The sequence below is a fragment of the Mastigoproctus giganteus genome, chromosome 7 (assembly GCF_048544385.1).
Source record: "Mastigoproctus giganteus isolate SK-2022 chromosome 7, ASM4854438v1, whole genome shotgun sequence".
Taxonomy (NCBI): domain Eukaryota; kingdom Metazoa; phylum Arthropoda; class Arachnida; order Uropygi; family Thelyphonidae; genus Mastigoproctus; species Mastigoproctus giganteus.
Window position 1 is genome coordinate 73,910,880 of NC_143581.1, and position 22,114 is coordinate 73,932,993.

At 37.2% G+C, this 22,114-nt stretch overlaps 1 protein-coding gene across 1 annotated transcript in view; it reads left to right on the forward strand.

Moving 5' to 3' along the window:
- LOC150082997 (uncharacterized) overlaps window positions 1-22,114 on the forward strand; it is a 173,366-nt gene that overhangs the window by 137,904 nt on the left and 13,348 nt on the right. The window contains exons 6-7 of the mRNA XM_090376968.1: window positions 7,498-7,575; window positions 20,794-20,907. Coding sequence (XP_090233094.1) covers window positions 7,498-7,575; window positions 20,794-20,907 — 192 coding nt within the window. The remainder of the gene's footprint in view (window positions 1-7,497; window positions 7,576-20,793; window positions 20,908-22,114) is intronic.

Sequence of the window (22,114 nt, forward strand, 5' to 3'; positions counted from 1 at the left end):
CCCAGCTAGACCGGTCAGCAGTGCATTCAATGAAGGTGGTGATTACTTTGAATCAAAATAAAACCATTTTGGAGCTCATTCACTTCATATTCTTTTTATTGCACCAGTCCAGGAACTTTATTACCACAGGGACGATAATCGGATGGAAGGGATTTGTGACTTTAGGAACTGGCTGGATATGAGGAAATTTCCAAGCAGACAGAAAAAGCACCAGTGGAATAAGAAACTGTAAAAAGATGACACAGAACAGGAGTAAACTCAGAATAAAGTTCCATCTATGCATGATAGATGGAACTCCAGCTACTTACAGTTTTATAATAATTACAGATAGTAGAGCATAGGACCTAAACATGAGAACAAGTGGAGAAATGCCATGAGGATCTGGAGCTTTCTTTCAATACAAAAGTTAGAAGAAAAGTAGAATGCTATTAAGTCCACTTTATCTTTAGCTGAGAAAACAATTGAACTACCAGGTTTTAACAAATTATTATTATTATTATTATTATTATTAGCCATATATAGTGTAAGGAAGCCTGAGGCTTTGCTGCACATACCAAAAAATTTTTTTTTTCAAGTTACCCTGAGAGAGAGAGAGAGAGAGAAGTAGAAAGGAATCAGCAAGAAAGAGAAGAATGATGATATCCAGCTTAGGATCCAGAGTGTGCCAAGCCCATACTCACCAGATATGAGCCCCTGGTGGGAGTATAGATGGGAAAAAGTTGCAGCCAATAGCTTTGGCAAGAGACCAGAATGCTTGACTACCATTTGGACAAGAAGCAAGTTTTCTACTCTTAGGGATGTTCATAATTCAGTTTGAACTGATTAATAACTCTTTTACAATTGTTGCAAACTTTACTGTAGTCAGAAAATGAACCTGGATGCAAGCCAATTACAATATTATCTTAAACAGCCTTAGCCCATTTATTGAAAAGCCAAAGTTTAGATAAAGGACAAGACTTTAAGGTGGAGTGTGAAATAAAGGATATTATCCCTACAAGAATAAATTCACTAACACAATCTGAGCTCAGGCTCAAAGCCATAGATAATCCGAAAGTCTGTTTGTATACTGTGTCTTTAAAAGCAAAATAATTAGCTTGAAGTAGAAGCTTGATTAAATGGAAATTTTCTTTTTTAGGTAATTTGGTATAATTTATAGCAATGGTATCTTCATTTAATAATTCCCAAACTACATCAAGAGCATAATCCGCATGAAATAGTTTGGGAACTGATAAACTACAGTTATTGTCAATCCACTGCATGATGGAGGCCTCCTCAGAAAGCCATGTTGAGGGAATGGACCATAATCTGCCACACTGGCTCAATGTGGGTTGGCAGATCGACCGTATTTAGTAATCAGGGGCATGAACCCCTGTCTACTCAAAGAGCATGTGCTGTTGCACCTCCACTCCTGACCACTCACCTACAGAGGCCTTATATATATAACTATTTATAAAACTGAAATACATACAGAGACAGTTTTGGCTATAATTTAAGGCAAATTATAATAAATTCTTAGCAAAGCTTCATTATGGTACGTGTGCAGGAGCAGCAGTGCGAAACACACGCTTCTTGATTAGACCGGGGTTCGAGCCCATGACTACCAAATACGGAGGAATGCGGAAAGGTCATGGAATGACCACCGCATATCCCGGAGCAATATGGCCTTAGTTGCTAATGCTCCAGATAACAAACAAACAAACAATCATTACGTACACAATATCCAAGCACCTGTTCTATAATTAGCTAAATTTTTTTATGATAGATGGAACTCCAGCTACTTACAGTTTTATAATAATTACAGATAGTAGAGCATATGACCTAAAGATTATATCCATGTAATCTTTAGGCCCAATTTAGCTCATTATATAAAATAGACTGTGGTAGTCTATTTTCTATAACAGTGGAGAATGAGGGCCTAAAGACTATATCCACATTTCAAATTATTTTCAGTTATTTCAGTAATTAGAGATGATTTCATTTTTTCCTTCCATAAGTATTTAACATTTAAACTTGTATTGGAAATTTTCTGAACCTAGCCAATAATAAAAACTACTAGTAGGACTACAACTAAGTAAGATGTAGTTTCCCTACAAGTCCACTCTTTCAAGAGCCTAACTCCTCTACACGCGGGTTTTCAAATTTTTTTTTTTACTGTGAACCTTTATGCAGATATCTGTCTTTCTCAGAACTGTTTTGCAAATCTAAATCTGAAATTTATGTTTCCCCTTATGTATGTTATCTCGGCAAGAGTAGGGATACCAACAACATTTAGTTCACTTGATGCATTCAAAGCCTTAAACAGATCAGTAAGATTTCTGTGAATGTGCTCACTTTCCAGATTCTGCAATTTGCAAAACTGAAGTCTGTCTTGGTAAGAGTACAATTTTGTTCCCCTCACTATTCTCATGTTCTAACAGATCTACATCCATCCCAAAATGGGACTTCCAACCCGTATGCAGTACTCGAGATGAGGCCTACCACTGCCTTATAGAGCAGAGTAATTATCTCCTTATCCCTACTGGAAAAATTCCTGTATCTCATTGACAAAATCATGATGAGTCACCCTGACAGCCTGTCTGTACTACTCCTAGAACCAAAGCTTCATATCTGACTGCACAATTACCACTCCCTAGGGTTTTACATTCTCCACTACCCTGAATGTGGTACCATACAGTTGACAGATTATTCTGGGATTACTGCTACCCATATGCAGTACATTGCTTTTGTCAATGTCAAATTTCAGTTGCCACTTCTCAACCCATCTTGCCTAAATTTACTAGATCCTATTGCAGTAACATATCCTGATTACTGTCGTTAATCACCCTGCCAAAATGTCTATCATCTGCAAACTTAAATAAGAAGCCTGGTATGCCTTCATCAATATCATTAAAAATAATAAAAAGAGCAATGGGCACAGCCAGCATTGAACCTAGGGGACTCCACTAATAACATTAGTCCAAGAAGAGCAGTGCCCATTGATAACCACTCTGTCTTCTACCACTCAGCTATCCCCTTCATCCATAGCAGTAGGTTGTTTGTAATGCCACACCACTCCAAAATATACAGGCAATCTTTTATGTGAAACAGTATCAAAAAATTTTCTGAAAACTTTTTTTTATTATAATAGTTTTTCATGAAACTCCCAAACACGATAGATATCAAAACCTACAGTACTTAGTATCGTGCATAGGTTGAAAGAGATTAGGGGGGGGGGATGCCAGAAACTTTGCTCTAAATATATAATATCACAATTATTTTTTGCATCCAGTTCCTTTGTAACTGTGTTATTGTAGTAAACAGAGTGGTCAGGTAAGAGCTCCCCTTAACATATTCACGTTGTGGCTCCAATCCATAGGGATGTCTCCTGAATTCAAGGATGCTCTCATAATCATGGGAAAGAGTTTGCTTGCCTCTTTTGGTGCTTCTTTAAATATAATTGGCTAGATCTCATCAGTCCCTTATTTACTTTCAACATCAAATTTCTCTTTCACTATCTTTGCAGCTATCATAAAATCATTTAGTTGCCAGTTATAACTTAGTGTTCTTCTGGTATTCCCATAATTCAAACCTTTGCAAATGAATGAAGATAAAAATTATTTACCTTATCTGCAACTTAGCAACCTTCAACCAGAAGTTCCTTTCCTACTACAAAGATTAAAACAAATACTATTATTCCTTGTTTTAATTTTAAGGTTTGAATATAATTTTACTCTTTTTAACAAATAACTACATTGTCCAACAGGTAACAGTTTCATTTTCCTACATTATGAATACCTCCTTGGTGTTACTACTATGCATGAGATCATCAGAGCTAGATGTGATGCAATATGGGAATTTTGAACCTCACTAACATGAATTGTTTAACAGTTAATGTTCCTGCTCAGTTTGCTGAAAAACTGAATAGGTATTTTGCTTCTACATTCACACATGAGGAATTTTTTCAAGATGGGGAAGCCAGAAACATAGCAAAGTCTAAGAGAGAGAGAGAGAGAACTGAATGATTTTGTGATAACTGAGTGCAAAGTTAAAGAGAAATTGTTGACACTAAATTTAAAAAAGTGGTGGGATCTATTCAATCATATTAAAGGAGGCAGCAAGAGAGGTAAGCAAAACTTCAGCCATGATTGAGAGTATCCCTGATTGAAGATAAGTCCCCATGGATTGGAGATGTGCAAATGTATCCCCAATTCACAAAGGGTGATCAAAGAGAAACATAAATAGTTGTAGACCTGTTAGCTTGACTTCTGTTCCAAGAAACATAATGGAGTCACTGGTTAAAGAAGTAACATAGAACCATCTATACAGGAATGCAGTTATACAGCAGTCAGCTTAGATTTGTTAAGGAACAATCTTGTCTGACCAATCTGAATGGATATTATGATGCAAAAAATAATTCTAACATCATATACTTAGGTTTCAGAAAGGCTTTTGACATCGTGCACATAAAACACTGATGTACAAATTGGAGTGGCATGACATTAGGAATAACCTACTGCTATGGATGAAAAGATCATTTTGAGTGGCAGAAGACAGAGAGTGGTTATCAATGAGCACCAGTGGAGTATCCAAGTATCATCATAGGGGGAAGCATGGCGACCTGGTCCCAGTATCATCATAAGCGGGGAGCACAGCGACTAGGCTTTTGAGGGTTTTTTTAGAATGCCTCCTGCATTCTTTTTCTTTAATTTCAAATTTTTGGTTAAGGGGGACATATGCCCCTCTGCCCACCCCCTAAGGGACATTGCTCTTTTCAGGCTCCCCCAGGGTTCTGTGCTCAACCACTGTTGTTTTCTATATTTATTAATGATAATGATGAATGAAAATCAGGCATAATGTCTAAGTTTGCAGCTAATATGAAAGTTATCAGGGTAGTTAATGAATGTCAGCAGAGTATGCTACTGTAACAAGATCTAGAAAAATTAGACAGATGGGATGAGAAGTGACAAATAACATTTAACATTGACAAATGCAAGGTACGTCATATGGATAGCAGTAATCCCAAATTAATAAACCAACTGCATGTGTGTTACCACACTCAAGGTAGCACAGAATAAAAATGTCCTAAAGAGTTAACTGTGCAATCAGATATGACATTCCCTGAGCACTGCAGACAGGCTGCCAGGACAGCTCATGGGATTTTGTCAATGACATACAGGAATTTTGTCAGCAGTATTAATAAGATAATTATCCCCCTATATAAGGCAATGGCTAGGCCACATCTTGAGTACTGCATACAGGTCTGGAAGCCTCATTTTAGAAAGGATATGGATCTGTGACTTATGTACAGAGAAGAGCAATAAGATTAGTGAGAAGAACAAAAGGGGAGCTCTTACCAAGAAAGACTTCAGTTCGCTATTGTTGTTGTTTGGTTTTTAGGAGCATTAGCAACTAAGGCCATATTGCTCCGGGGATATGCGGTGGTCATTCCCTGACCTTTCCACATCCTCCGTATTTGGTAGTCACGGGCTCGAACCCCGGTCTAATCAAGAAGCGGGTGCTACGCACTGCTGCTCCTGCCCGCCTGGCTATGGAGGCGCCCTTCAGATTGCAGTCTGGAGACTAGGCACATCTGAGGAGACCTCAAGTAAGCTCGATGCTAATGGAATCCTTCCTCGAACTACACTCATGAGGGTGGGGGCATAAATTCAAATTGAGGAAGGATGGTTGCAAGGTAGTTGGGAAAACATTTGCCTTCAACCAGCAGGTAATTGATTGTTCAAAACTTCCATCTAGTGTTGTAAAGGTGGGTAGTTTGAATAAATTCAAAGAAGGACTACACAGACTGTTAGCAGGGGATGGGCAGGTGAAATGGGAAGTGTTTGCATTTTTTTTTTTGTTTTTTTTTTGCTGATACTATAAGCTTTCTTTCTTGTTCATTTGCCACTACTAATACTATATGCTAACTAGAGATATAAATGGACTCTAGATAGACTGAATATGCATAGCAAATTAATTCAACAAAAAACAAATTTTCCAAGTTGAATGAAACCATACTAGGATAACAAAGCAAAATGAAAGTGAATCAACTCTTTAGTTACAGAAAATTATTCTGTGTGGTTCTCACATTTCAGATGCGGCTCGTTGTCTCATATTAATAGAAACTGGAATCTATAGCTTGCAAGTGATTTTTATGTATTAAAAAACTGAAATTAGGAAAATTACTAGAAAGTGCCGGTAATCAATTGCATATTCCTAACATAACAGTTTCACCCAACAATGAAGAAGTACTCTAGAAAGTGTTGTGCAACAAGGGACAGTATGACAGGCACTGAAGTTAGATTAATTAGCCAAAAATTTTACCTTGCTACAAGATTCACTTATATGTCACTTGGCAAGTGTCATGCAATATACAAATAACATTTGCTCCCTGGCAGTATAGTACACTTTACATACTTTGTAATGTATACTTTATCAAGTATGAAGTAATCATCAAGAATGAAATAACTTGACATAAATACAGTACTTCAAACAAAGTTTAGTTCATGAAGAACATGAAATATGCATGCTTAGAAAAGATTCGATATAAGCACTGCACAGAGATATTTAGAGTTGTCAGTATGAAGCGGATGACAATATAATGATAGGTAAATGTTATCTCAGAATGTTGAAACAAAATGTTTCTGAAACATTTACTGTCTGTGAGTCAACATTAATTCTATTATTTTGATCTGCTATTATGTCTATTAATTTTATATGAAATTGATATCAATATTAATTTTAGTAACTTTGCAATAAACTTTGGATTTGTAAAGTAGCTCTTCTCAATCCCTGACATGATTTTTATGAATTTTTGACAAATATACAAAAATGGATGAACGCATTACTTGGAAACTATACTGAAAGAAAATGAACTTTCTGAGAAATAATTACCAAAAACACTTTGGACAATTCATTTAAATGTCCTAAATAACATCACATAGACATAACATTAATAAAATAATACAGGCTTTAAATGTAACATAGATCTAAATTACACAAATTAATTCTCAGTTTTTTTTTTTTTGTTTTTTTTTCTTTTGGTAGTTATTGGCACATAGGCTTCTGTGGCCATAATGCACCTCCCAAGGTTTTTGCAGTACTTTGATCCCAACCCGAGGCGGGATTCGAACCCGGGACCTTTGGTTTGCCAGGCAGGCGCTTTACCCACCCGGCTAGCACGGTCGGCTTAAATCTCAGTAAACTGACATATGGCCCCACCTGCATTCATTCCCATTTGTGAAAAGTTGAGATGCACTCATATAAACAAAACGCATATTTCTCTATTGTATAACTTCCAATGCAAAATATACTGGATCTATTTGTACATGTTATGACTTTTGCTAATACATTTAATGTGAAATAATGCTTTAACTTTTTTTATCATTATTTTCAATATTTAAAATTCTGGGAATCTTACAGATTCCCAGAGTTCATTAAATATAGTACATATTCTAAGCACTTTTAAATGTTCCACGGAATAACTATTATATGTTTTTGTCTACTTATATTTTGACTCAGCTCCGAGACATACCCCGTCCTATAGACGTTCCAGACCATGGCTTAATCTGTGATCTTCTCTGGTCCGATCCTGATGAGGTGAGAATGATTTTTCTGGTTTCTTTTACTGGACAAATTACAAGTATTAAGCTCATAAGTAATGAATTTCTCCAAGGAATCTTCAGAGCATTATTGTTGTTGAAAGCGCACATATTCTTAGACAGCAACTATAAATAATTAAAAAGTAGTTGATTAATATTATTATTATTTTGTGAGAGTATGGGCTTGGCACACCCAGGGTCCTGAGCTGGATATCATCATTCTTCTCTTTCTTGGTGATTCCCTCTTCTCTCTCTCTCTCTCTCTCTCAGGATAATTCAGAAGTTGTTTTTTTTTTTTTTTTTTTGGCTGGTGCAGCAAAAGCCTCAGGCTTCCTTGCGCCATTTACGGCTAATAATAATAATAATTAATTAATTATCCCACAAACCCTGGCACATGTTAGCAAAATTGAATAACTGGAAAAATTTTAAAAGTAGCCCTGGAATGATCAGACATGAAAAAGTCTAATCATTCTGGGATACACATTATAATCTAAGAAAGTATGCTAATGAAGTCAAAGGCAACTAATGCTAAACTTTAAAAACGCAAGGATGATAAAAAATAAAAATAAATAAGAGAGAGAGATATATATATATATAAAGGGTGAGAAAAGAGAAAGGAAGAGAAAAAAGATAAAGAGCAAAAAAAAAAAAAAAAAAGAGAGAGGCAAAAAAAAACATATAAATTAATGAAGAAGGGACTCACAATTCTGATGTCTTCATCAGGTATCACCCACCTGAATTGCAAGAAATAACAGCAAAATCGTGTCTCTATTTCCGATGTAAAATTCGTGCCAAGAAGAGTAAAAACAAGATATAGGTATAAAAATAAATTTTAGATTTAAATTGATAGAGAGTTATGACATTTTGACAGTTGATTGTCAAAATACATGCCATATAAATTCCCCCCTCCCTTCTCTCAGCTGTTATTTTGGTTTTCCTTCTTTCTATCAATTTTAACCTAAATTTTATTTTTATACTTATACAGTATCTTGTTTTTATCCTTATTGGCACGAATTTACATCAGAAATAGAGACAAAATGTTGCTCTTATTTCTTGTAATTCCATGGTTGACACCTGATGAAGATTCCAGGGTTGTGAGTTGTATAGCAACATCCCTTCGTGATTAACATTTACTCATTAACACTACTCTAAATTTTGAAAAAAATTCACTGATGCTTTCTCAGAGAAGGGCATTTCTGAATTGCTTCAGAAATCCTCAGAAATCTTCAGAAAAATTGCTTCTGATTTCTAAAATGACTTCCGTTTGTTTCCATCATGTCAGGTTTCTTCAAAAATCACAAGGAAAAATTGATTTTTCACAAATTTTTTATTAATTTTGGCAGAATTTGTGCACTGAAATTAAAATAAAATGCTACTTTTACCAGATTTTTATATTTATAAACATGTTGAAAACTATTAAAAATGGTATTGTGGTAAAAAGTCCACTAAACACTCAACTTCTCATTTTAAAAACTGATCTACGATGGGTCAAATTTTCCAACAAAAATACCTTGTTTTAGCTTCTCTTGGGTGATCAATGGGAATTTAGTACAAAGGTACTTGAAGCAAGGACTTTCCTGAGGTAAAGCTTTCACAAACTGTTTCAAACTCAGTTTGATGTTGAAGGGTGAACATCAAACTGGGGCCTACCAGTGGTTTATGAAGTATGTTCTTTGATTCAGGCAACAAAGTGCCCCTCTTTGGCCAGACCTTGAAATTCCAGTGCTTACTCCTTGCCTGACTGTCCCATTCACACAAAAAACAAGGCATTTTGTGTAGCCAGATTGCTGTACAAGTAACATGCCTATCACTTTAAAGTCATCACACATCAACCAACCATGTTCTTCATACTTAGTATTTGTCAATAACTTCAAGTTCTCATACGTTTCTTTCAAATGCTCAGAGTGAGCTACAGGAATTGCCTCATATTTATTTCCATTGTGGAGCAACACACCTTTGAAACTCTTCTTTGCTGAGTCAATAAAAAGTCTCCATTGTACAGGATTGTAACTAATTCCTAAATAGTTCAGTTCATTAAGTCATTTATATTACTCATTAAGTCATTTATAACCTCAAAAACAAACTGAGCTCATACTGATAAACATTGCTGCATGGAGCTCTCAAGGTCAAGAAAGATGATAAAATGAAAGAAGTGTTGCCAACATGTGAAGATTTATTTTACAAATTCCCAGCATTTACTCCTAACTTGATACATCCAATAATACAACCCATGACATCAACATATGTGATTTGTGAAAAAATGGCATAATAGAAAAAAAACGAAATAACATTTCTGAAATCAGTATAAAAACCTGAGTTAAAAACAGCTATTAGTTTACAAACATCAAAAACCATGCAGAGTGGTGTAATTCGTATGTTTTTTTTTATCTCTCTTTATCTCTGTCTTTATTTCTTATCTCTCTCTCTCTAAAAATATATAAATATAAAAATATATTTTTAAAACTAAACATTTATATATATATATTTTTTTTTTTTTGGAAAAAAACATAAAGCCGAAAGTGTTAAATTAATAGGTTTCGTAAACCGAAATCCTTAAATGATTAATTCACTGTGAGCAGTTTCGCTTGCTAATAACTGCAAAGAAATCGATTGCTATAATTACTTAAATTAATGGATCTGACTTCCAATTTATTACAGAAACACTGAAACAGAAAAATGAGAAATACGATTAGTAGTCGATATGTCATCATTAAAAGTAACAGATATAAATTGCACACAACAGAATCATTACGGAGCTGACGAGGGTAGTTTATTTTTCCATCATTTTGGAAAATCGTTGAGAAATACAATAAAATGAAATCTTTTAACACAGCTTCGTAAATATGGCACTTTAATTTTTGAACACACGTCGTTTAGGCTTATCTAGGGATGGTAATTTGAAGAAATCTAATCGAACTGCTTATTCAGGTTACTGGCGATTTTCATCCAGAAAAACAGGCTAAAGCTGACCTAAGGCTAAACAGGCTAAAGCTCCATGCAAGACACAATATATTGGCACCTCTGCCTTAGCAATTTCTGAACAGAACGTAGTCCATGCTATACAGATTTCATTGCTGTTTTACTCCAATAATATATATATATATATATATATATATACACTGATGAGCCAAAACATTATGACCAAGGAGTCATTATGCAAATCGAAGCAACTGCATGTGAACTACGGCGCCTGCGTGGGTCGGGACACAGTATAAAAAATACCTGATAATTAGTTAATCAGTGTTACTATTGTTCTTCAGATGGGAAAAGCAGTGGACAGAGCCGGTCATAGGGTTTGCGGCACTGTATGCTAAAATAAATGCGGGGCCGAAAAAAATAAACTTTTATTTACTCATTAAAGATACATGTTTTGTTCAAATATAAAAATAATTATTAAAATAAAATCACAGGAAGTTTTATAGCAAAAGTAACAAAAACAATTTCTATATCTCTAACCAAATACAATATTAATATAAACAAAAAAAAACTATATTTTTACGTTCCCTCCTCAGCGCGGTTCGACCAATGATTCCAGTGAAAGTGTACAGCACGTAAACACGCTCCTGAGGGTCAAGAAAATACCAATCGAACTCCTTCTAACCTGCTTATTGTTTTACTAAACTTTACATCCTGTAGTAGGATAATTTGTGCGATTTTATTAGTGTTAGAAGGAGACACAGAATAAAAAAACAATGTTCGCATTCAGGGCGAGGATGAAATCCAATGTTAATTCACGACTTACTGTAAAGTACAATTTTTTTTAATCAGGGTTCAATGTAAGTAATAAAATTTAGGCTAATATTTTAATTTTTAATTTATTATAAAAAACATCGCCAGCGCGGGGCCAGACTACTCGGGCGTCCGTGTGCAGTGGACACTCTGCACTCCCCTTTCGCTGGCTCTGGCAGTGGACTAAGCGAGTTTGACAAAGGCCAAATTGTAATGGCCAGACGACTGGGTCAGAGCATATCCGAAAGTGGTCCGAGGAGGGAGAACCCACGAACCGCCGGCGAGGTGTTGAACGACCACGGCTCATCGATGCTCGAGGTGAGCGAAGGCTCTCCCGGATGGTACGTGGCAACAGAATGGCGACTGTGGTGCAACTCGCCAGAAATTTGAATGCTGGTGACGAGAGTAATGTGTCACAACGCACAGTACATCGAGCCCTGCTGAAAATGAGACTGCGTAGCCGCAGGCCGCTCCGAGTGCCCAAGCTGACCACGGTTCACCGGTGACAGCGCCTACAATGGGCACGCGATCATCGAAACTGGACCTTGAGTGATTGGAAGAAGGTCGTCTGGTTCGATGAATCACGTTTCCTGTTGCACCATGTGGACGGTCGGGTGCGTGTGCGTCGTTTACCTGGGGAAGTGATGGCGCCTGGATGCACCGTGGGTTTGAAAACAAGCCGGTGGCAGCGGTACCATGTTTTGGGCGATGTTCTGCTGAAATACCCTGGGTCCCGTCATCCATGTGCAGGGCACTCTGACATCTACCACCTGCTTTTGAAGACATTAACTTGTGAGATGGAAGAGGGAATGGAAACAACAGCAGTTAGAAGGCGGTCTTCAGGCACCCTACCTGAACATCGTTGCTGACCAGGTACACCCTTCTGGAACTCGAGCAAGGCGACTTGTAGAATGCACGTTTGGAACACTGAAAAATAAATTACGCATTTTTCACTCTAGCATATTACTGAATCCCCATTCTGCAATCAACGTAATAAAAAATTATTGCATAATTTTGGAGGGACGAGATGGATATGCTTGTGAGATGAAAGAGAGAATGGAAACGAAAGCAGTTGGAGTCTTTTTGAAATATTTAAAATATCCTATTTTTTTAAAATAAATATTAGTATTTAGTAGAAATTTAAAATTCTGAAAAATAAGAAACGATGTACAACGAATTGGAATTAAATGTATGTAGCAATCAAAAGATTTTTTAAATAATTTAATACTTTCCTTCACATATAATAAATTTCAATAATACCCTTTGTTGGTCCTCTAGGGTAATCCTTTAATGCCGTGTCGTACAACAGGCAAGCCTTTCCAACTCGCAAATAAATTTCCTCGTGTCAAACATCGTCTTCTCCAAATAATAACAAACAAACAAATGAAGGCCAACCACCCCCTGCACGGTGATAATTTCTCCTCAGGCAATATAAACGCCAGGTCGCTGGCACTTTCGGCGCTTTCGACGGCGCCAGCAGGCGTTGAACGCCAGCTAACGTCGTCCAATGCGGAGTTGGAAGCGCCTGTCTAGTTTGCATGCCTTTTCCCTCTGCTTCCTGTAAAACCGGGCGTTCAAAAGCGTTTCCAACGCCGCGCTTTAAGCGCCCGTCTAGTATAGCCCTAAAACAACAACTCAAATAGCGCGTGCTACTGCACTCCCGATCATTCGGCTACGTCAGGCCTAATGTCACTGAAATAGTTGAAACTATTATTCTGACTCTGTAAGAATAAGGCATGTATTAAGAATAACAAAGAAATAATAAAGAAAACTGTTGTACCTAAACAGCAACAATGGCTACAAAATTTACTGTAATTGAGCAAATATCGGAATGTAAATGTCCGGTATTTGACAATTTCTTCATCCGATAGTCAGCTCAAATATGGGATTGTCTGGGTCAAAAGAGAACAATCTGGCACCATACCTGCCAATGTTTATGTTGACACCTGGGCCGTGTGTTGAATGGACTAGGCATCTAAGAACTCTCTGGCAACAATTGTGCAAGATCTGAAGGATCTTAGGACTCTTAAGGTAGGGCTGGATGCCCGCATAGCTGAAAATGGTGCATTCCACAGGAGTACCATAATCATTCTACGTAGAACATTGCGTATTCAAAACAGGCAAGCCATGTTTAACGCAGCTTTCTCTCGAGGCCGCGATGTTATCTCAGTGTGTACAACTGAAACAGACGTCCACCTTTGACCAATCATAATCTGCCTCTACCTTTGTAGAGACCAATTTGCACTCCGTGGAGGTTAATTCATCCTGTGCAATTTTTCCCCGTCTAAAAAAAAAAAAAAAAAAAAAATCAAAAATCCATAGTTGAAGGGATAAATGTATATTAATCTCCCCCTCGCTTACTTACATTTTTTTTTTTTTTTTCTATTTGGCGTGTTTACATATGCTTATTTTAGTTTATTATTATTCGGCGTGTACGTCAAAAAGTAATAACTGCCTTCAAAAAATTATTTCTAATTCACGCAGTGGAGGGTTCTGTCTTTTATTCTTAATTGTAAGCCTCATCTTGATAAAATAAAATGGAAATTTATATATATATTTATTTATTTACAAAAAAAAAAGGAGGACAGATTAGCGTAAGTTGTCCAACGCTTAAATCAAAGAGTTAAATTTTCTAGTCCAAGGACTTGAAATAGCATTTTTTTTTTTTCTGTTTATACTCCGGCACGACAACCAAGTCAGTAGAGTTTACAATAAATCGTCAATACAAATATTTATCGTATTTAGTAGTCACGGGCTTGAACCCCGGTCCATTCAAGGAACGCGTGCTATGCACCCTCGCTCCTGACCACTGGGCTACGTCAGGCCTATTCTTTTCTTTTGCTCAGCCTGGATCGAAATTGGATTAACTTTCCAGTACGTGGAATTCCAACGAATGACGAACACTGAATGGGGGAAGAGTGAATGTTCTTTTCCCTGTATAAGTTAATCTCAATACAAATAGATAGCATAGGTGAATCTGTGGGAGTGACTGCTCTGTCAACTAAATAACATGAACAGCGATATGGGTCTAAAGCAGCTTCCACAACCTCGGACAAAGCAGCACTTAAATTTAATTCAGCAAAAAACCATGGTAATACCATCAGACTAGTTTGAAATGTAAAGATTGGAATTTCGTATGACGCGATTTTTCCATAAGGAAAATCGTGCGCTGTGCTCGGGGGGAGGGGATGTCGTGTGCAAAACTGAAATGGATTGGGAAGGGATAATTATTGGATGGATAAAGATGCAAGGGTTCTAACAAATGGCAATGAACATTCGCGTACCTCTGACTAAAATTTATTGAAACATTAAGACTTCATTGGAGGTTCTGGAACCTTTGAAAGTTTGCGGAGGCCGAGTCTTAAGGCCGTCCTATGCACTCAAACCAAGAGCTCAAACTGGCGATTAACATTTTCGTCCCAGTTAGGATGCGCATACCTTGGGGCTTATAGGGGAACAGGCATTCTGTGTTATCAGACACTCAGTCTAAAACACTGAGGGATCCAATATCTTTCTATTTCAGAAGATTTAGGAGAAGTCCGGTTGGCCTGCCTCCCTAAAATCCACTCGCGCACACTTTCGTGATGGTAAGCCCTGTTACGTCTCTTAGGTGGCAACGAACGTGTAGAGTGGTTCTCTTCAAGACGCCTGGTCAGCGTGAAGACGAAAAGACCAAACCCTCCACTACATGACAGCACGACGAAACAAATTGCCCTCAGTCCCCAGCAGCTTTCACTCCCCCTCTTACGGCAACGAGAGGATCACAGTGGAAGCAGAGGGTGCTAAGAACCTTTGGGTATGACCAGGTTGCCATGCACGGAAAGTGAACTTGGCATGTTACAACGTAAGATCGTTCATCCGTGAAGACAGGATATTACAGATGGAAAAGGGATTATAAAATGTGAACTGAAATATCATCGGTTTGGCTGAAACAAAAAAAATGAATCATTTATATGTTTATCAACTGGAAATCTGCTGTACACCAATGGAAACAGTGCAAGGAGCGAAGGTAGAGTTGGCTTTCTGGTCCATAAAGATATAAAAAACAACGTTTTGGAATTCAAAAGTACATCCCCAAGGGTTTCAAGGCTACTACTTAGGATCTCTAAGCGGTACAAGCTAAAGGTTATAATGATTTATGCACCAACATCGAGCCATGATGATGAAGAGGTTGAAGAAATGTACACCGAAATTGAGTCTTCTAGATTAGCAGAAAACCCACTATATTATTGTGGGGGACTTCAATGCAAAGGTTGGAAAGAGACAACACAGTTTTTTGGGCTTTATCACTTTCAGAAAGTTGTAATATTCCTCGTCGATACCTTGGACCTGAGCAGTCTGCAGAAGCTCAAACTTGTCCTTAAGTTCCAGTACATACTGCTTTTTCTCCTCTTCTGTTATCTCAAAGACCTTCGTATTATTTACTTGAATCAGTTCAGTTTTTTTTTTTCTTTTCTTACATCTATATCAAATGATGTTACCTTGTTCAGGACAGTAACGTCATTCATGATATCTATCTTCTGTTAGTAAGGATGACGTCGATTTCATTAGTTGTTAATCCATTTGAGCTCTTCCATGTCCACTTTCTGTTCGCCCTTTTCTTGAAAAAAAAAGTGTTCATTACTGACATTCCTCGAGATTCTGCAAATTCCACAAGCCTTTCACCTCTTTCGTTTCTTTCACCAATTCCAAAATTTCCCTTAGTTCCTCCTTCTGCGCTGAGCAGTCTGCATGGAAAATGAACTGAACTGACTCAAGTAAATAATACGAAGGTCTGTGAGATAACAGAAGAGGAGAAAAGCAGTATGTACTGGAACTTAAAGACAAGTTTGAGCTTCTGCAGACTGCTCAGGACCAAGATATCGACGAGGAATATTACAACTTTCTGAAAGTGATAAAGCCCAAGAAACCTATAGGTAAAAAGAAATCCAAAGAAGAAAAAATTAGTCAAGAAACACTTGTCGTGATGAATCGAAGACAACAAATGAAGAGCAAGATAAACACTGACAAGGAGAAAATTGAGTATATGAGTTATGTAAAGCCATTAGAAAGAGACTCAGAGAGGACATAAGAAGATTTAACACAAGAAAAGTAGAACAAGCATTAAGGGAAAACAAAGTACTTAAATCAGCAGCCATGAGCAGTAATACAGAAAGACAAATGATACTGAAACTGAAGAATAGCGACGGTGTACTTATAAACAGCAGAGAAGGCATAATTCAAATAGCAGAAGACTACTATAGAGAATTATACAAGGAGTGAGGGAATGATACCAGCAGTGGGGAAGATGGATTGCAAAGTAGCAACACATACGACATACCCGATATTCTTCCTGATGAAGTAGAACATGCATTGAAGAAAATGAAGAATCAGAAAGCCCCGGGAGAAGATGAAGTTACTGTAGAGTTGTTAAAATCTGGAGAAAGAGACATGACACAAAAACTGGCACGACTCCTCTCAAAATGCATTAGAAAAGGTATGACGCCCAAGGAGTGGAATAATGTAGTCATAATTTTGCTGCATAAGAAAGGAGATAAACCAGAAATTGGAAATTATAGACCAATTAGCTTGTTATCCCACATCTACAAGTTGTTCACAAGGGTCATTACTAACAGATTAGAAAGAATACTTGATAAGAATCAACCGAAAGAGCAAGCTGGCTTTAGGACAGGATTCTCAACTATGGATCACCTTCATGTAATATCACAGCTAATGGAGAAAGCAAATGAATATAAAACACCATTATGCCTGGCATTTGTGGATTATGAAAAGGCATTTGACTCCATACAGCATAAGGCAATGTTTCGGGCACTGGAAAGACAAGGCATAGATACTCCATATATTATGATTTTGAAGAAAATATACGAGAATGCTACCTCCTTTATTAGACTAGACAAAGACAGTAGCAAATTTAAAATCGAGAAAGGAGTTCGACAAGGAGACACAATATCTCCGAAGCTGTTTACTGATGCCCTTGAGGAAGCTTTCAGAAGATTAGATTGGTTGCAGAAAGGAGTAAACGTGAATGGAGAGTACCAAAACCATTTACAATTTTCAGATGACATTGTGGTCATAAGCCACGATCCCAAAGAATTAGAGGAAAATCTTAATCAGTTATGCAGAGTTAGTAAGGGTTTTGGACTAAAGATGAATATGGCTAAAACAAAAGTAATGATGAACAAGTATGCCACAGAAAGGTACATAATAATTGAAGGAGCATTAATTGAAAAGGTGGAGTCATATACTTATCTGGGACAAATTATTAGCTGTAATAATGATAAATGGCTGGAAGTCAAGAGAAGAATAAATTTTGGATGGATAGCATTCAGAAAATATAGTCACATACTGAAGAGCAATATACCAGTTTGTCTGAAACGTAAAATAATGAACCAATGTATACTCCCCACCATGACTTATGGAAGTGAAACTTGGGCACTCACCAAAAGAATGGAAGAGAAGCTGAGAACTACACAGCGAAGAATGGAACGAATTATATTGGGAATAAGACTGTTAGATAAGAAGAGAAAGACATGGATTAAGCAGCAAACTCAAGTAAAGGACATTCTTATCAAAACTAAAATGGTCTTGGGCAGGACACATAGTTAGAAGACATGATGACAGATGGACTAAGAAAATAGCAGAATGGTACCCAACAGGAGCTAGAAGAAAACCTGGAAGACAACGACGGAGATGGACAGATGAAATTCATGAGTTTGTGGGTAGTAAATGGATGGCCATTGCACAAAACAGAAGAAACTGGAAAGTTGCTAAAGTGGCCTTCATTCTGCAGTGGGTTGAAAATGGCTGATGATGATGATTATAACCTTGAAACAATCAAGTGACCCTTGTCGGTCGGTCAAGAACTTAAACGGCATAATAAATAAATTTTCGATAAGTTAAACATTGATTAATTGGTTGCGATATATCGCTAGTATCAATATATGGTTTTTGCCATCCCTACTTCCAACCAGCGCCACTTAGCATTTTCAGTGTGGCAAGATTAAATCCCTGCTGTTTAATCCTACACTTGAGATCTCTAAAGGGTTCTTTCGCTGCAAAAGTGAAAACTAGAAACATGAAACTATCAGACAGGGTCTGATATTTTCATGCTTCCATTTTCCACACTTACAGTAACAGTTTATCACCAGTCCTCAAAGAATCCCATCTCAGTTATCCTTTCAGAAACCTGAGAAGGCATGATTAAACCGCAGGGATGTAATCTGCCAGGCGGAAAATGTCAATTGGAGCTGGTTGGAAGTAGGAATGGCAAATAAATAAAAATAAAATTGATATATCGATCATATAATAATCAAAAACCATAAGTACAGTAAATCAATACCAGCAATGTATCGCAACCAATATGTCAACATTTAACATATATCAAAAATTTATTTATTATGCTATTCAAGTTCTTGACTGACCGATAAGGTTACTTAACTGCTTCAGGGTAAGTAGTTTTAATTAGTTTTAATTGCAAGTTTTAACGTGGTAGGGCAAGCCATTAGAAAGGAAGTTAGGAAGGCTTTTGTTTGTTTTTTAAGTGCGTGTCTGGAGACGGAAAGGGTCTTGTGTTCCAGGGCTTAAGCCGCAGTAACAGAGTGGAAAGTGTACATTTTCCTAAAATCGGGACACTGCTTCAAAATTATGGGAAGGTAAAAAAATAGTGCTATTGCGAGACAAGCTGTGGGAGAAAGAAAAATTGGTGCACTGAATTATGGAAAATATACCTGAAAAAGGAGGCCTTTTTGGAAGACTGATATGGAAGGGTGACCAGACGGGAAACTGGATCGAAACAGACGGAACCCAATTATACAGGTAACGAAAATGAAAGTAATTAAAGCGAACCCGGAAACTGTAAGTACCGTTTTTGATTATTCACGCCCGACATACCCATATTACTGACATTCAGCCAATCTACAATTGTAATCATTCATTTTGACAGACAAGACAAATTAAATTGACTAATTTAATTAGTTTATTTTGCTAATTGTTAGCTTTAAACAATAACTGTTTTTTTTTTTGTTTTTTTTTGTGAATTAGCCAGGTGCTTGGTGTAACTTGAGTAGTAGACACCAGCAGAAAACTTTTGAAACGTGTCCCATGGTATTCTTATGATTACAGAGCCAACCATACCCCTACCTGCACATAACTATTTGATTTTATATGTTGTATTGCGACACTTAGTATGTGGACATTTGCTTGCTTGCGTGCGTGTGTAATTTTTCTTGAATATTATGCCAGAGCTGGAATTTATGATAAGGTCGTTAGCGGTATCCCTTATTATAGGGAATGAATTCCAGAAATATAGTGGCATGCTGTGTCAAATTTTGATTATAGGCCTGACGTAGCCCAGTGGTCAGGAGCGAGAGTGCATAGCACGCGTTCCTTGAGTGCACCGGGGTTCAAGCCCGTGACTACTAAATACGATAAATATTTGTATTGACGATTTATTGTAAACTCTACTGACTTGGTTGTCGTGCCGGAGTATAAACAGAAAATTTATTTATTTTGAGAAGCGTGTAAAGTGATATAGGCTTATGGAAAAACAACTGAGAGAGATAACACCTGTTATCCTATATGGGGATGGTGGAATTGTTATTTGGTTGTTTTAGGAACATTAGAAACTAAGGCCATATTGCTCCGGGATATGCGATGGTCATTCCCTGACCTTTCCGCATCCTCCGAATTCGGTGGTGACGGGCTCGAACCCCGGTTTAATCAGGAAGCGTGTGCTACCACTGCTGCTCCTTTCCACCTGGCTACGGAGGCGCCTGGGTGATGGAATAACTGATATATGTAATGTCTACATATGGTCTAGTAAGGTTTATTTGACATTTCTGTGATGTATTATGTACACTGTATTATCATTTTAATTTCAGTTATTAAATCTTTTATTGTAATAAACTGCTTAGTCTTTACTCGCCATATTCTACTGATTCTCATCCGACACTTAGAACTTCTGATTAGTTAAAGGATTGCTGCACATGCCAAACAAGCATAACTAATTAAATTTAATTTTTAATTTTTTTTTATTAAGTAAGAAATCTGGCTTGTGACGTCAGTATAAACGCCTATCACGAGGGTACTTTATTGCCTAAACGAAGGGCAAGTCCAACTGGCCAGGACAATAAGTGCCTCTTTTATATACCATGTTACCTGCGTGTGGAAGATTTCCTTCAACCCCTATATCACACAGTGTAGTATCCAGGTTTTTCCTTGAGGGAGAGCAAAGGTGACAGAATAGGCGCTTTTACTGTCTGTTTGTAATAGGTCTTTTTCCTTGTCAAGAAATTGTGCATCCTTCCATAAGCGCCATTTAAGGCAAAAATTTTGCCTTAAATAAAGGAGGTGGTGAGGCCTTGCACCCCTCTCCCAGGTACGCTACTAATATCACACCGTAATATAGGAGTCAAAGAATAGCAATTAAGAACACTACAAAAGCTTCGTACCTCGTGGTATTATAAACGATTTTTTATTGCAATTCTAGGATATCACAGGATGGGGAGAGAACGACCGTGGAGTGTCTTATACATTTGGAGGCGATGTGGTCAGAGCCTTTCTTGAAAAGCACGACTGTAGTCTTATAGTTAGAGCGCATCAGGTAAGCTGTGAAGTTTGATTAATTATTAATTATTATATTCTACATATGCTATTCATCAGAATAGTTTCTTCGTATATAATAGATAAACCCAGAGCGTTGATGAAAACTGTTCTTTAAAAAACCATAAAAATGGTGCCCACAAATTTGGCGCCTAGGGCACGTGCCTCATCTGCCTCACCCTAATTACGCCACTGGATAAACCGAAAAATATACATGTGTATAAACATTACACGATATGCAAGAACGGGAGCATTAAACTACAATTACCTACCCTCCCCAAACTCAAATTCATGTGCTGAGCTCAGAAACAAACTAATTTTTATGCTTCAACAAAAATTACTACCTAATAAAAATAAACTTACTTTTGAAGTTAATTCGCTGATAGATTCTTCAATAGCTTGTTAGTTTCCTCCGATCTTTAGACTTTCATATTGTAATGTGAACGTGTGGAAAAATAATGCCACCTGCAGGCAACTAACTGTTATTATTTGCACTTACCGACATAGGAACACGATTAACAGATCATGACTAGTATCATAAGAGCCGGCGCTATGCCCAAAGTAATGGATGCGCCAAAGAACCCCCAGAACAAAGAACCAATTCTCACACTTTGATCTGAATACAAACTACTCTCGTGTAAGAGTTAGCTATAAATTAATATTTTTCACAATTGCTGTTTTCCATAATCTATGTAAACTCACTCCAGTATTGCATCGCTAAATCAGTGAATCAGCAGCGCTAGCATATATCCTAATTGGTTTTAATATGGAAATGTTGAACCAGTACAGCATTCAATTCCCCCCTCCCTAAAACCAATATCGTAAATCATACTATAAATAAAATAACGTCCCTAAATAATACCAATTCCATTACAGAAAGCCTATGGTTGCTCTGAAAGAGCAGTATACGTCATAAGTCTTGATCATACAGTCCTTCTTCCTTTCGTCGCATTGCTGCTGTTTCGTTTACACAGATTTATCTATTCTACCTTTTAGCTCAAATACTGAAATACTATTTTTGCTAAATTCTTTGAACGCTGTTTTAGTTACTGGTATGCCAACCAGATGCTGCGTTTCTCGATGTAATAGAAGCTATCCTACGTGGTCTAAAGTCTGTTCTTCGCTTTCAAAAATCTAACACGGAGATTAAAATGTGACTGTCTGCGATGCAAAGGGTGAATATTTACTAAGTTCCAAAGTAAGGGTTT